This window comes from Leopardus geoffroyi, chromosome X (genome assembly GCF_018350155.1).
Source record: "Leopardus geoffroyi isolate Oge1 chromosome X, O.geoffroyi_Oge1_pat1.0, whole genome shotgun sequence".
Classification (NCBI taxonomy): Eukaryota; Metazoa; Chordata; class Mammalia; order Carnivora; family Felidae; genus Leopardus; species Leopardus geoffroyi.
Window position 1 is genome coordinate 100,275,364 of NC_059343.1, and position 15,120 is coordinate 100,290,483.

General features: G+C 41.2%; 1 protein-coding gene and 1 non-coding gene across 2 annotated transcripts; both read right to left on the reverse strand.

The window, feature by feature from the left end:
• Nucleotides 1-2,697: 2,697 nt before the first annotated feature.
• On the reverse strand, nt 2,698-2,801 carry LOC123595483. The gene has a single exon (XR_006711186.1). It is a non-coding gene; the product is annotated as a U6 spliceosomal RNA (small nuclear RNA).
• A 770-nt stretch (nt 2,802-3,571) lies between these two features.
• LOC123595271 (non-histone chromosomal protein HMG-17-like) lies at nt 3,572-4,051 on the reverse strand. The gene has a single exon (XM_045472729.1). It carries the CDS (start codon nt 4,034-4,036, stop codon nt 3,701-3,703), a length of 336 nt encoding a protein of 111 aa, XP_045328685.1. The 5' UTR covers nt 4,037-4,051; the 3' UTR covers nt 3,572-3,700.
• Nucleotides 4,052-15,120: the final 11,069 nt, after the last annotated feature.

Here is a 15,120-nt window from a genome sequence, read left to right on the forward strand (position 1 = left end):
CTGGTACACACAGGGACTTGTGGCCACCCTATCTAATATGACTTGCACTGTGTTATTTTCTTTAATCTTCATTATCTTGATTAATCCTCACAACCACCCAATGTGGAAGATATTATTATCTTCATTCTAAAACACATGGGGACACTGAGATTCAGAAAGGTTAAGTAACTTGCTCAAAGTTAAGTAGCTAAGGAATAGTGCAGTTGGGATTTGAACTCATGTCAGCATTGTTCCAAGGACCAATTCACATTCTTCCCTCTAGTCCTCAAGATGCAACTCATTAAAGTCCACTTTGAGAACTCTAGCTCTGTAAGTTGGTTAATAATCTGAACTCATAATCACAGTCTGAACTAACAATTCTAAAACTTGACTATATGTTTTCATAAGTTATCCTTTGTTTCATGTGAATAAGCTTGAGACTTAAGCTTCTTTTATATACAATGCTGAGCATACAATAGGTACATTTGGCATACAATTCATCTTGAAGCAGAGGGAAAGTCAAGCTGTGGTTCTGAACATAGAAATTCCAGGAATAAGGAGTATTTGTTTACTTAAAGTCTAAACAACTGGATGAGACCTAAAGCCAATCGAAATAAGTGTTATATATAGTTTGTTTGGGAAGAGTTGGGGCGAGACACTGCAAGAAGGTAATTTGGTGACTTTTTTTCTTTTTGCTTCACTGACTGACCAGTTAATGTTGTAGCGCAGCATCTCATACACACAAGAGTTTTGACTGTGTTGGGTGAATCCTCAGTCAATAATCAATCATAAAGTAGATTAGACAATATCTAGATAATTAAATTTGGCTTTATAGAAGAGCCACATTCTATAAGTTGGTCCTGTGAAGTGGATGTTGATACAAACTCTCTCATTGCTCTTTATTGTTTCAGATGTGCTTTGTCTTCGACTGGCAATGATGTATAAGATGTGGACTTTTAAGTTTTTGTCTTACTTCCTGTCGATTACAGTTGGCTTCTTTAAGATGACCTAAATATTGAAATGAGAGAGTAACTATTTGTATTTTGAAATCATTGACAAAAAGATTTCTATGCACAGTTTGCCTTTAATACATTAACTAGGATTAAATTTGGGGCACCTGGGTTGCTAGCTCAGCCTGTTGAGTATCTGACTTTTGATCTCAGTTCAGGTGATGATCTCATAGTTGATGTTCTGCTCTGACAGCACAGAGCCTGCTTGAGATTCTCTCTCTCCCCTCTCCCCCCACCCCTCCCCCACATATGCACTCATGTGTTCTCTCTCAAAATAAGTAAATAAACTTAAAAAAAATAACTAGCATTGAATGTATAAAATTTCCACTGATATGTAGGTATAAAATATGTAAAAATATGTCTATATTTCTAATCAAATGTATTATATGAAGGAAGGTATAATTAATCTATCAGCTACCCATAAATATATTGAGCTCTAGTATTGAAAGGATCCTTTGGTGAAGGCTTTGTGAAATGAAATGATCATCTGTTATTTATGGGCATTTGTCCCTTGGAGTTTTGCTCCATTGAGTTTTTAGTAAAGTGGAGATTGCCTCTATGCAGGGTTTTTCAACCTTGGTACTATTAATAATTTGGGCCAAAGAATTCTTTTTTTAAATTTCTTTAATCTTTATTTATTTTTGAGAGAGAGGGAGAGACAGAGCATGAACAGGGGAGGGCAGAGAGAGAGGGAGACACAGAATCCGAAGCAGGCCCCAGGCTCTGAGCTGTCAGCACAGAGCCTGATGCAGAGCTCGAACCCATGGACTCCAAGACCATGACCTGAGTCGAAGTCGAATGCTTAACCAACTGAGCCACCCAGGTGCCCTGGGCCAGAGAATTCTTTGTTGTAGAGGCCTGTTTTGTGCATTGTAGGATGTTTAGCATTGTCCCTCGACTAAACCCCCTAGAAGCCAGTACCATTCCCCTACCCCCTTTTTTGATGACAACCAAAAATGTCTCCAGAGATTGCTAAGTGTCTCCTGCAAGACAAAATTGTCCCTGGTTGAGAACTACTGAACTATGTAGGTCTTGAATATTAAGAAATAGTTCTATATTAGAATAAGCATAGCAATGCTTTTATAACACTTATTTGTGGCCAGTGTTTTGCACATATAACTCATTTAATCCTTATAGTTCTGTACAGTAGATACTATTATTATCCCATCTTTGAAATAGGGTAATGGAGGCACAGAGTGGGTTAAGTAGTTTGTTAAAGATTGCAGTGCCAGGATTTGAATTCAGGCTGGGTGGCATCAGCATGTGTCCTCTGAAATACACTGTACTATCTGTACAATGGAATGGCCAGAGAACAGAATTTTTTTTCTGGACAAATGATATTTGTGTTCTGGCCTAGTTATCCACATTGCATATCCAGGGGGATGTTGCCCATGGTCAGCTGTGGGCCTGCCGCTGTGAAAGACTTCAGATAAATGCTAAAGTATTATAGTTAAAAATTTTTTTTTTAAGTTTTTATTTTTTGAGGGGCACCTGGGTGACTCAGTTCATTGAGTGTCTGACTTCAGCTCAGGTCACGATCTCACAGTTTATGAGTTTGAGGCCCGTGTTGGACTCTGTACTGATAGCTTGGAGCATGGAACCTGCTTTGGATTCTGTGTCTTGCTTTCTCTCTCTGCCCCTCCCTTGCTTGTGTGCCCTCTCTCTCTCTCTCTCTCTCTCTCTCTCTCTCTCTCTCTGTCAAAAATAAACAAACATTAAAAAATACTTTTTGCGTGTCATCCTTGCACAGGGGCCATGCTAATCTTCTCTGTATCGTTCCAATTTTAGTATGTGTGCTGCCGAAGCGAGCACTAAAAAATACTTTTTAAAGTAATCTCTATACCCAACATGGGGCTCAAACTCATGACCCCAAGATCCAAGAGTTGTATGCTCTTCTGACTGAGCCAGGTAGGTGCCCCTCAATTTTTTTCCCCAAACCAAAGTGTATCCAGCTTTATTAAAGATACTTCTCATAAACAATCATGGTATTTCAGGCAGGACATGGGCAGACATTTGGTAACAGTATACAACAACTTTCAAACTCCCTTCTTCAATGGACTACCAAAATCAGGAGGCCACTATAAAACCCAGTGAAGTTTTCGTTTGATGCTCTGAACAGGGAAAGTTTAGACTGAGGGTTGACATTTCACATTTGCATGTTGTTTAACAACTTTTTACAAGGCAGCCCCGACTTTCAGGAAATGAAAATGGCAGAATTACCAATCTGAAGCTCCACAAACTAAAATAGGAACCCTTTTGAGGGATGCCATCTCAATGGTGACACTAACGTCCAGATTGCTTTACATACTGGGAACCATTTCTTGGGGTCAGGTTCCAACAGGTCTCTGGGTTTAAGGGAGATAAGCTTATGTTGAAGGCAGAGGAGAAGAGGACATAAAAATGAATTTTAGTTTTTCCACACCACAAGGCGTTTGTGCCAAAGTGACTAATGTGTGTCAACATCAAGGAATACCTCCTCCTGGGAACCAAGGGGAAGTTTCTCAGAACTAGAAGGGGATGGTGTTTTTCCCCTTGTATCAGTCTAGCTTCAGAGATATTCTACTACTGACGTATGCCCTTCCCCCAAAACAACACTGAAACGTTCTGTGTGCTAACAACATAGCTTAAAAAAAGTAAAACAAAATTCTGCAGTTTTATAAAACTTGATAAAAAATAGTATTTCAAACTGTACAGTCACCAGAAGTACACAGTTACCCATAATGCACACACTTGGCATCTCCAGCACCTTTCTGCACCTGGTCTCTTGTGGCACCTCCGTTTTCTGCATCAGCTCTCCCCTTGTTCCCTTTGGGTACCTTCTTCCCCTTCTTTGCAGGGGCCTTTTTAGGTTTGGACTCTGGCTTTGCAGGAGCAGGTTTAGCAGATAACCTTGCGGATCTTCTCTGTGGCTCATCCTTCACCTTGGCTTTATCTCCTTTAGCATCCCCTTCAGCCTGTCTCATGGGCATGGTGGTGACGGTGGTGGGACATAGGTGCTGGATGTGGGGATGCAGTGGCGCATGGGCTTTGGTCGGTCCGGGGGTCATTCTCACCTCTACTTCTTCATATGGCTCCTCAACATTTTGATACCAAACATTTATACGCCTACTCTTTTGGTCACTAACTACTGTTGATTGAGTGAGTGAAAATGCTGCTATTTGACAGACCGAATATAGCATATGTGCAGGCAAGGCCCATCTTATGCTGACTCTAGAGTCAATCCACTGATGGTGGATTGTATTTCAGCAGTTTTATGAAAATTAATGAAATTTTAGCTGATCTTAGTAGATTCACCTTGCCCAGAACTTGATTACCTGGCCTGAATGAAGAGAGGGTAGTTCCAAAATTCCAGTGTATTCTCGGTGGGCAGTTAATGCAAAATTTTCAGGTATGAACTTTGGATAGTTTGCAGATCAAGGAGATACTGAAAACATAAACCAGGGCTCTCCTTGGATGAATAATAGGTGGCATTAAAAGACTATTATTTGATCTCTTGCTTTTGACATTGGGTCTAATTATTCTACTAGTAGATGGTATCAGATCCTTGTTCAGTCTTAGCCTAAATGAGAACACGTGGCTTGGGTAAGACAGTTACATATTTTAATTCACTACATTTCTTCCTTCATTTATTCACCATTTATTAAGAGTTATTATAGTACAGTTTTTAACACTACTGACCCTCAAATCAAATTTTACCTATGATGCATATTAGTTGTATGATCTGGGGCAAATTACTTAATCTTTCCAAGCCTTAGTTTCTTGTTTGTAAAACTGAGATATTGTGTCTAATACTTACCTCAACATGATTGCTTTGAGTATTAAATCAAATAATGTATGTAAAGTCCTTGCAAAGTAAAATAAAGTCCTTGCAAAGTAAATAGCACATATTCAATAAGTGTTAGCTATTACTAGTATTGTGTACCTATTATGTCACTGTGTCTGTCTCCTAGGGAGAGGAAACAAGAACGTAAATAGTTAAAACACAAGGTAGAAGGTCATATGTCATGAAAGGAGGAAAATTAAAATGCTCTGGTAGTTCAGAAGAGATAAGAGTCCTGGATGAAGCAGCAAGGAAGGAATCATGGAGGAAGTAACACCTAAGTTGAGCCTTGAAGGAAGGATAGAATGAAGGCATGCAGTTGTGAGAACACTATTTCTAGAGTCAGCTATAAATACCCACTGCGACTGGACTGCAAATGATGAGTCATCCTTTTCTTCTTCTTAATCCCAGTAATATGCAGAAAGGAAATCCACAGTGGTAGCAAATTCTTGCCACCAGTGTTCCTTCCCCTCATTTTCTATGGAGAACACAGAAGGACAGTCTTGCTTCCTGCTGCAGTAATAGAGGCACTAAGTTCAAGGTCATGTAGTCAGCTTTAAATTAGACTGTTGTGCATGAACTCTCTAAGTAATCAAGCACCATGTACATTTTTATTAGGCATTTACTCTAACCTAATCTCATGTGGTGCTTTGGGGGTACAGAAGTAGTATGCCCTTGAAGAAACTATGGTCACAATGGGAAATATGATATAAATACAGTAAATAGTTTATAAAATAATATAGAATCTAATATTCAGGTATGTGGTGTGAACTTTTTATCTAATATAAGTTGTGAAAAAAAAGATTGATCCATGGAACTTCAGATGATTTTGTAAAGATGGCTTTATGGGATAGGAATTTGAGTTTTTGGATTGATGTAGGGGAGGGGAGAAGAGAGCATTTCAGATGGGAAATTTTTTAGCAATGCTAGTAATTCATGAATGAGAATTCATGAAGATAACACCTTTTAACTTATGGATTAGAATTTCAGTGATGTCTGCATCTCTTCAACTGCATGATACTTACAGAGCTGTGTTTGGATCTGTCCTGTCCTAATGCCCCCACTCCAGGTGATTTATAAACCATGCATATATGTGGGACACTTTCTCAGACTCCTGCTCTTGTTGATGCCTTCCACCATCCAGAAACTGTGCGTACGTGAGCTAAATGAATGTCACGTCATTGACAGGAATAATTCTCCATTTGTAGACGTTTTGAGGAAATGAATAATTTTGGCTCATTTCAAAAAGGGGTCTTTCAAAGTCAGCACATTCTCTGACATTCTTCTCCCTTCTTCCCCTTTCATGTGTGAACCCCACTGATTTCTTAGGAAGATGCCCTGGTTGTCATGGTGAAAACTACGCTAATTGGGTTCCTTTAGTTGATGTTCTGTCAAGCTCACTGCCCCACTGAGGATCTGGAATAGAGCACTTAACTTTTTCCTTCTCAAAGAACGTGTTCCCAGCAAGTCAGCTGCCTCAGCAGAAAATGGAAGGTATTTGAAATGTCCAATATGTTATCCAAATATTTCACCCTTCATGGGGCCAGACATGCACAGTTTCACTTTCATTTGGTATCTTCTTTCCACAGAGAGTACTGATGGAAACTCAGCTGGAGATTTTTAACTGTGTTAAGTGGTTTGGGGAATTTGTAAAAAGTGAAAGCGTGTGGACTGATCGTCAATTTAAGAAAGGAGACCTGAGTCCAGGGCAGGGCTGGTCCGAAGTAAACTGAAGTAGTCCTTTTTTGTAGTTGTCTTGCCCTGTTTCCCCCCCTGCTAGAAGGAATAAAGGAAGGAAAAAGGAAGGCCAGCAAGCCTAGTACCTCCATCACAAGTTGTCATCTCAACTTGAGACAGTTCCTGATAGCCCTTCTCTCCCAGTCTTTTAAATCAAAGGGTAGCTATCTGGTTTATCAATTTCCCAGGGTATTTTCTTTGCCTGAGGACTTATAGGAAAATCTGAACTATGGTTTTCATGGCTCTGAATGATTTAACATATCACTTACGTAACTTACCATTTGAAATTGCCCTTGATGACCATTGGGATAGATATTTTGGTATTCCTTCTATGACATCAGGCAAACTGTTGCCATCATCTACATATTGGTTTAATTTTCCTAGACCTTCTTGGTAGTATTGACTCACTGAGAAATTGTGAGTATACTGTGTAGCTCTATGTTTCTGTTTTTGAGGTTGATTCTTCTGACTTTGGAGGAGCACATGCCTAGGTTGTGGGAGGTTAAGGGTTCCCCTAGGTCTTTTTGTCCTTTTACCATCTCCTGGAATACTTTGTGATGTTTCAAACTCATCTGAAGACCTATCATTCCATCTGTCTCTTTAAATGCACTTTTAACGGTCACTGGTCCCTTATACCTCAGTGTGAATGGGTGTGGGAGAAGGTTTGGGGCACTGGTCACCTGAGGGAACAAGGAGAGGAAACACCACGGAGGAAAAACCTGCCCATTGGGTATTTGGGGCTAGGAAAACAACTTGCCTTTTCAACAATTTTGCCTCAGGCTGGTAGTGGGAATAATAATGATAATTATCATCAGCAGCAAGTGGTGCCCAATTAAGTGCCTAATTGGGCATGATGCTGTACTTAGACAACTTCACAGACCTATCCGTTTCTGCAGAGCTTGAGACAAACACACTGTTACAGAGACTGGGTTGTTCAATTGTAATATCAAGTCAGTTGGTGCAAAATGTGTGGTTCACATTGCACATAGGCTAAAGATCAGTTCATTTGGGGGGAATATGGGGGCAGTGAGATTGGAAGTAGGAAGGTAAATGGAACCTGGATATTATTTTGGCTTTACTCCTCATCAACTATTGAGAAATGTTTAGGCTCTTTCCTGCTTCAGAAAGTAATATCACAGATTCTTTGATGATAAAGAAAGCCCTTGCTAGGCATCAAGAACATTTTTCACACTATCAGAGATCACTGTTTACCCTTGGAAATGGGGATGGAAAAGGAGAGGGGTGGATGGGGACTCACACCAGAATGACCCTGGATGATGGTTTTGTATGGCTTTATAGAGTATAAATATATGCTAAGATTTGCATGCTTACTGAGTTCCAGGTGTTGTGTGAAGTATCCTACGTAAACTATGTCGTTTAATCCTGCTAACAACGACTACCTACATGAAGAAATAGAGGAATAGAGAGTATAATGAAGTTGCTCCAAATCACACAGCTATACAGATTACCCCTCCCAGTACACCCATATTGTATTGCATTTCTGTGATAGTTTTGTCTTATCATAGTCAATCTCTCTCTGCAAAAGGTCAATGCAGTTAGTTGAGGACTCCACTTAATTGGATTCTGGTTAGTTGAGGTTTGGCTCTTTCAAAGGAGGTTGCAGATGGTTCAGCTCAGGCACAAATTAGCCACTTACTGTCCACCAAATAATTACATCTCATGGTAGTGTATTGCTAGAGATTGAAGAGTCTAATATTTATACACCAAAGAAACCAGATATATCAAAGGAGAGGCCTGAGTTAAGTAGTTCAGAGGGCCTGGAACTCTGTTGAATTCAAGCTGTTCCTATAATTCCATTATTGTTAAATCCCTTCCTTCCCAACAACCCACAAGCTGCCCAGCCATGAAGGCTTGTTTACATAGGGTTCCTTTAATTTAAAGGGAAAAAGAGCTTTGCAGCTTGTAGGGTGGAGGTGAAGCCTGCCTGTGCTGTAGTTCCTACAGTTTGCCCTTACATGTTTCCATAGAAACAGAATTGTTGCTTGAACTAAAAATTCTTAGAGTTGTTTGAAACTTGAGCTAACTTTATCAGAACTGAGGGAGAGATTCCTGGCTTTCCATTCTACTGGCAATTAGTGGAGTCTATGTGTTTAGAGGGGAAAGAAGGCACTCAAGGACTCTTTAGAGTCAGATTTGCATGAACCCTAGATACCAGTGGAGAGAGAGATAACCGCGTATGTGAATCCCCTCTAATTCTTTTCCAACTCGTCTTTCCATTTAGCTCAGCCATCTTGCCCCAGAGCATAGGATCATTTTGGAGGCAAGAGTAGTTAAGAGCATGGACTCTAGAGTCAGGCTAATTTGGGTTTGACTTCTGGCCCCATACTTTTCACCTTATGTGAACTTGGGCAAATAATGTAAGTCGTTAGATCCTCAGATCCTCATCTGTAAAATGAGGGGTAAAACCGATACTTGCTTAATAGAAATAATGTTAAGGTATTGTGCCTGAAACATGGTAAACATTCAATAAGTGGTAGGTTTTGAAAAAGTTGTCCTCCCCCAGAAACCTTGCTGATCTCTCCTAATCCGTCACACCTTTGAAGACCTTTACTTTTCTTTTTTTTAAAGTTAATTTATTTTGAGAGAGAGAGAGAGCAAGCAAGCAAGGAGGGGCAGAGGCATGGGGGGTGGAGAGAATCTCAAGCAGACTCTGTACTGTCTGGGTGGAGCCCAATGCAGTGCTTGAACTCACGAACTGCGAGATCATGACCTGAGCCAAAGTCGGATGCTTAACCGACTGAGCCACCCAGGTGCCCCTTTGAATACCTTTTCGTGAACCACATCTCATGTCATCTGTGTTGATGTCACTTTGCTTGCCACTTTTGAGGTTGTTGTCAGTTGAGGTCTAGTTTTGTTTTTTATGGTTGTCTTTCAGATCACCTAGATTGTAACCACTTGAGGACACAGGTGGGCTCTTGCCTGGTACAAAGCTGAGCACCCAGGATATACTAGTTAAATATTTGTGGGAGTAAAGATTGGGCTTTGGGCTTCACCAACTTATCCAGAGACTATTTTGGAGTTGACTTTTTGTCTCCACTGGAGTCCAGGTAGCCACTCTCTTTCTTAGCTTTTGCTGTCCCTACTAATAATACAATCTGGTAAAACATATCTAATGTGCCCAATTTAATAGGTTCCATCTCTAAGGACTGATGAAGATTGAAAGAATGTTCTCATACAGCCTAAGGCTTCTTTGCCTGTAGTGGTCCAGTGTCGGTGGCTCATTTTATTTGGGGAAACACTGTATGAAGTTTGGTCAGCCTCAAAGACAGCCACTGGGGCCTCTTACTGGGTGTGAACTGGCAATGACTACAGCCAAGCAGAGCTGAGCTAGGGCTAAGATCAGCTTCATTTTAAGATTCTCCTATCGATCACCATTGGGTGGTGGTATCGCTCAGACTGGAGTTGTTAACCTTCAGCCTGGGCTACTTTTCTCAGATATTTTGCAGTTCAATATCATATCTAAGGTGAAAAATCACTTATGAGACAGTGCTCAAGTTAAGTGGTGAGCAGCTTGTAGGTAGCCTGCTGGAGCAAAAAGGGCCATAGTAAGGCATTATTAAGGGAAAATCAAATGTTTACCGGGGCTTTGCAAAATATAGGGGGAAATGAAAAGAGGGCTTCTGTGATAAATGAACAAAGAGCTTGATTTGCCTCATTTCTAAACTTCTCTATCACTCTAGTCAAATAGCAGACGTTATTCAAACTCGAATTATTTTTGCCACTCTGAATAAAGAAGGAATCCAAGGAGGGTCTTTGGGAGATTTTCGGGTGAGAGCCACATCTCAGGGAATGGGTAATTTTGCCGTCGTTACCACTTTGGTTGGCATCTAGGTGCCAAGTTGGTTGAATATTTTCCATGAAGAAAAAGACTCCCTCCAGCCTGCAGAGGTATCTGCAGCTCCACCAGGAACCAAGGGCAGGCTCCAGACCCTGGTTGGAAGGCAGAGGAGAGGAAGGAGGGAAGTGTGTGAGAAGGGAGGTGAAGAGGAGAAAGGCAGAGGGGACAGCATCTGAGCTTATTGAGTCAGCCTGTTAATTGTGTTTCCTACAGCTGGCCCTGCGTCTCTTTAATCCATTCTCCACACAGCCACCATTGATTTTCCTAAGCATAAATCTGATTGTCTCATTCCCTTAAAACCCTTCAGTGTTTCCTATTAAGCTGAGCATCAAGTCCAAGCTCCCTGACATGATGTACAAGTCCCTTCACAATCTGTTTCTTACCGCGATCTCTCTCCCCTCTACCTACTTTCTATATCACACTTGATGCGACAATAATATTGAATGGCTTACAGATCTTTCTACCTCTCCCCGCCCCTGCTACACTCTTATATACACAAAAGGCTGCCCCATGTCCTTGCTTATGAAAATCCTTCTGCATGGAACACTGTTTCCATCTTTCTTTCCTAATTTCTGTTTTTACTTCAAGACACAGCTCAGATATCATCTCCTCTAAGAAGAATTTTCCAAGCCCTTCAGGCTAGGTTTCTCTTCTGAGTTCATGACACCTGTGTACACTTACTCCATTATGTTGAAATTTGTTTACATGTGTGTCTTCCCCACTACACTGAGAGCTTCTTGGAGGATGGGACTAAAGGCATTCAATATTTCAGATGGTGGTGAGTGATAGGCAGTGGTCTTATGTACCTGTCAGAAGTAGCCATGGTTTGGGCTTCCTTCCTGTTCAGTCAGTAGATGCCTGCTTTCTCACTGGCTTACATATTTGCAAAAAGTCGTCCATGCAATTATTCATTAGACTCCTGGCTCTAGGAAATGTTTGCAGTTTAAATGGGTGTTTATAGTGCCTTCTCTTTAGGGAACAATGGAATTTCAGGTACGAAGGCAGGCTAATGTAGAGACATTTTCCCTGGCCCTTGGACCACATGGTGTAGGCAGCAATCCATTAAGCCAATGTTTAGGGTCAACCCTCAACCCAGTGAACCCTGATCACCATAGTAATCTGTTAATACTCAGTTAATTTGTCTTTTAGAGAAACAAAATGTAGACATGTTGATTCTGAGGCTCTAGCTAGAGTGTGAGCTCCTTGAGGAGGGAGACTGTCTCCAACTTGTCTGGGCTTTCTCAGAGGGCTTTATACTATGGGAGAGGCTCTCAGGGGGTTCTGGCCAATCCTGATTTATGGGGGGTGGGTTTCTCTTCTTGCATTATGCCTAAACCGGCATGGAGGCAACACTTTGATACAGCTCAACCCCACTTGCTTGTCCTGTGCTTCAAATCCCAGGGTGCTATCTCTACTAAGACTTAAATAAAAGTTAGTGCAAGGGAAGGGAAGGATAGATGGATAGATGGATGGATGGATGGACCATCAAACTTGGCTGCTCTCATCACATTGTCATTTTTCAGAAATGTTAAATTATTCTTATTGAAAAATTAAAAAAAAATGAAGGAATCATATCTCATAGTATCTGTTGGAAAATGTGCTTTAAGTAGCAAGATCCAGTCTGTCCTTACTGGAGAAATGCCAGTTCTAGTGATGGGAAAGATTTTCTCAGACCATCTGTCAGTTATAGCAGTCTGTGTTTAACCCTTTCTGTACCAGCAGAAAAGAATTCACTAATCTAGTAAGTGGCTGCATTGGGTGCTCTGGGGGATAAGACCTGGTACCGGCTTTCAAGGGGCTTAAAATTTGAGGAGAGACGAGAGCTACAGGATCATGTATAAAGCAGGCCAAATGTACTACAGGAGGCATCTGAAGGCAGGGGGAGAGGGCAGGAATTGTGGGCCCTGTGGGTAGAGGGACTTGCATGTTTAATGCCAATAGAGGTGGAGAAGACCAGCATAAGTCTGTACAATGGGAATAGTCTGGTGTTCTAGGAATATAGGATATGGTGATAAAAGTAGATTATTTGACGGTCAGATGAAGGAGTCATTTGACTGTCAGAGTAAGAGGTTGGCTTTTTATTCTATAGACAATGGGTTGTCAGTGGCAGGTTTTGTAGTGATCAATACCTTGTTCAGAGCTATGTGTAAGGAGGATTATTTGGACAGCTTACGAAGTATGGGTTAAGTACTGAGCTATTTTCTCCAGCCTCAGGGGAGGTAGAAATGGATTCATGGCTTCTGCTATTCAAGATTTGTTGCATTGGGTTTTAGAGACTTAGAACTATATTTTTATTTTATTAGTTGCTAGTAGATTGATAGTCCAGAGGTCATCGCTCAGGGTAAGAGAGCTAGCTAGCCCAGGGCGCCTGGGTGGCTCAGTCAGTTAATCGCCTGACTTTGGCTCAGGTCATGATCTCACAGTTAGTGAGTTTGAGCCCTGCATGGGGCTCTCTGCTGTTAGCACAGAGCCTGCTTCAGATCTTCTGTCTCCCTCTCTTTTTCTCTCTGCCCTTCTCCCACTTACTCTCTCTCTCTCTCTCTCTCAAAATAAATAAACATTAAAAAAAAGAGAGAGAGCTAGCCCAGGTGGCTTGGGAGGGTGCATTTTTCTCGTGGACCTTGAACCTGTGTGAGCTTAATGGATTTTGAGTTAAACCTGGGCCACGTTTTCAATATTAGTGTGATGTTCTTCTTTATTTTGTGAGTGTACATGTATGGGTGTGTATTGTTTTGATTTTTTTCGAGTCTTTTGACTCCATTTTTTTATATCTCATAGAATAGAACAGGTGGAGATTGGGAGTAGTGGTGGGGAGAATGTGGGGTCATATCTGATACCTGTATTTTCATTCTCCAGTTTCTTTCTTGGCCTAACGCTTAAGAAGCTCATGTTATGGGGTACATTTTTGGTTGGAGTAGCCCTAATGTTTATCCAAGTGTGGCTTTCTTTGGCCACCTGTAACAGAATTCACCAAAGGAGGAAACTGGTTAAAAATGCAGGTTTAGGGCCCTGCCCTGGATTGCCTGAATCAGAGACCAAGTATCTGCTTATTTCATAAGTGACCTAGGTGATTCAGATGCATGCTCAGGCTTGAGGACCACTCAAATAGGAAAAGATTAAAAGCCAAAAAAACTGAGTTGTGAATGTAAAAGGGAGATCATAAGGTAGAAAAAAGGTAGATCATAAGTCATTAAAGGGAGTTTTGGAAAGTCTAGAAAACTTGGCCTTTTGCAGTTTTTCTTTTAGTTTGTCAAGCTAGGAAAGTTTAGGTCAAAGAAGAGAAACTTGTGGTAAGAGGATATTCCTATTCTGGAATGGTCTTTCTTCTTTGTCTCTCCCTGTACAAATCTGACGAGTTCTTCAAGGCTCACCTCCCCTCATATATTTCAGGATCATTCCAGCCCCTGACGACTCTCGTGGTTTTCAGAGCTGTCTTTCACTTCCTAGTTGTTCCTTACTTTTCCCTTTTAGCCCTGGGGCCTCTTGTGTGTTGTTAGCTTGGGGCCTCTCGATGTACTGACAGCTTGCCATTGAATTTGTGGGGACTTTGCCCTTGAATTTGGATCTGGGATTTACCTGCTTCTTGCCTTTTGATGTTGTCTCACCAACTCATCTCTAAACTCCTTAGAGGCTGCAGCTTATTCTTCTTTACACACTGATTGTGTAGCATCTGATACCATACTTGTCACCCAGTAGGAGCACAATCAATGCTTGCAGAGTGAATGAGAGATTTCAGAGGACATGATGTAGCTTTGCTTGAGAAAACACAAATACCAAAGCTCTGTTGAATAAAGGGGAAAGTGAACCTAAACTACATGCTTATGTTCACTAAAATAGTCAAGTACTTAAAAATGAAGTGTGCAAAGTTCTGTGTCTTCTCAGGAGCTTTGAAAGAATTGCAGCAAGTCCAAATTCTTTATTTTCATTTATGAGACACCCATTTCCATAACTCGCCTTCCATTTTCAACACTTTCTTTCAATTCCAACTATGACTCAGGCTTGCTTTTTATTTCTGGCAGCATGTTGTCTTTTAACTGGGGAGTGAAAAAGAACTTGGAACAATGACTTTCAAAGTTCCCTAGTCCTTCGATAACAGTCCTTCTTAAGTGCTGAGGGATAGCCAGTGGTGCATTCACTGATTACATCATCCATTATCCTGGTCCTGCCATGGGATCTTTTTCCTTCTTTTGGGATTTGATAACTGACCCTGTTGGATTTAATTTGTCAAAATGCGTCTTCCCCAATTCTTCCTTCCCCCTCTTTCTTTCTTTGAAGCCACAGTTTCCCTGATTTTAGAGTGTGGGGGACTAGGGATGGGTGGGAGTTGATGCCTGCCTGGGCTTTTTAAGTACCAACAGCAACATTATTTCTATATTTTTTGTTCTGCCACTGAAAATGCCTCAGCCCACACATAACTAGTTCTCATTCTCTTCTTGTTCCCCCGCCCACAGCATCCTCCTGCTCCCCCTCAAATGCCTGCCCCCCTTCTCGGTGGCTACTTTCCTTCACAGTTCCAGAATGGTTTCATTCATCACTGTCACAGTTCCTGTCGATGGTAAACTCTACCATCTTATCTGCGGCCACCAGTAAATGAGTTTGCATTTAATATTTTAAAGAGTTTTCTTTGTTTCTGACATTTCTCCACCCACTGATACTTGCACTTCTGTGGCTTGCTGTCACCTTTTTCTCTGCCAGTTGGTTGGCAGGAACCAATC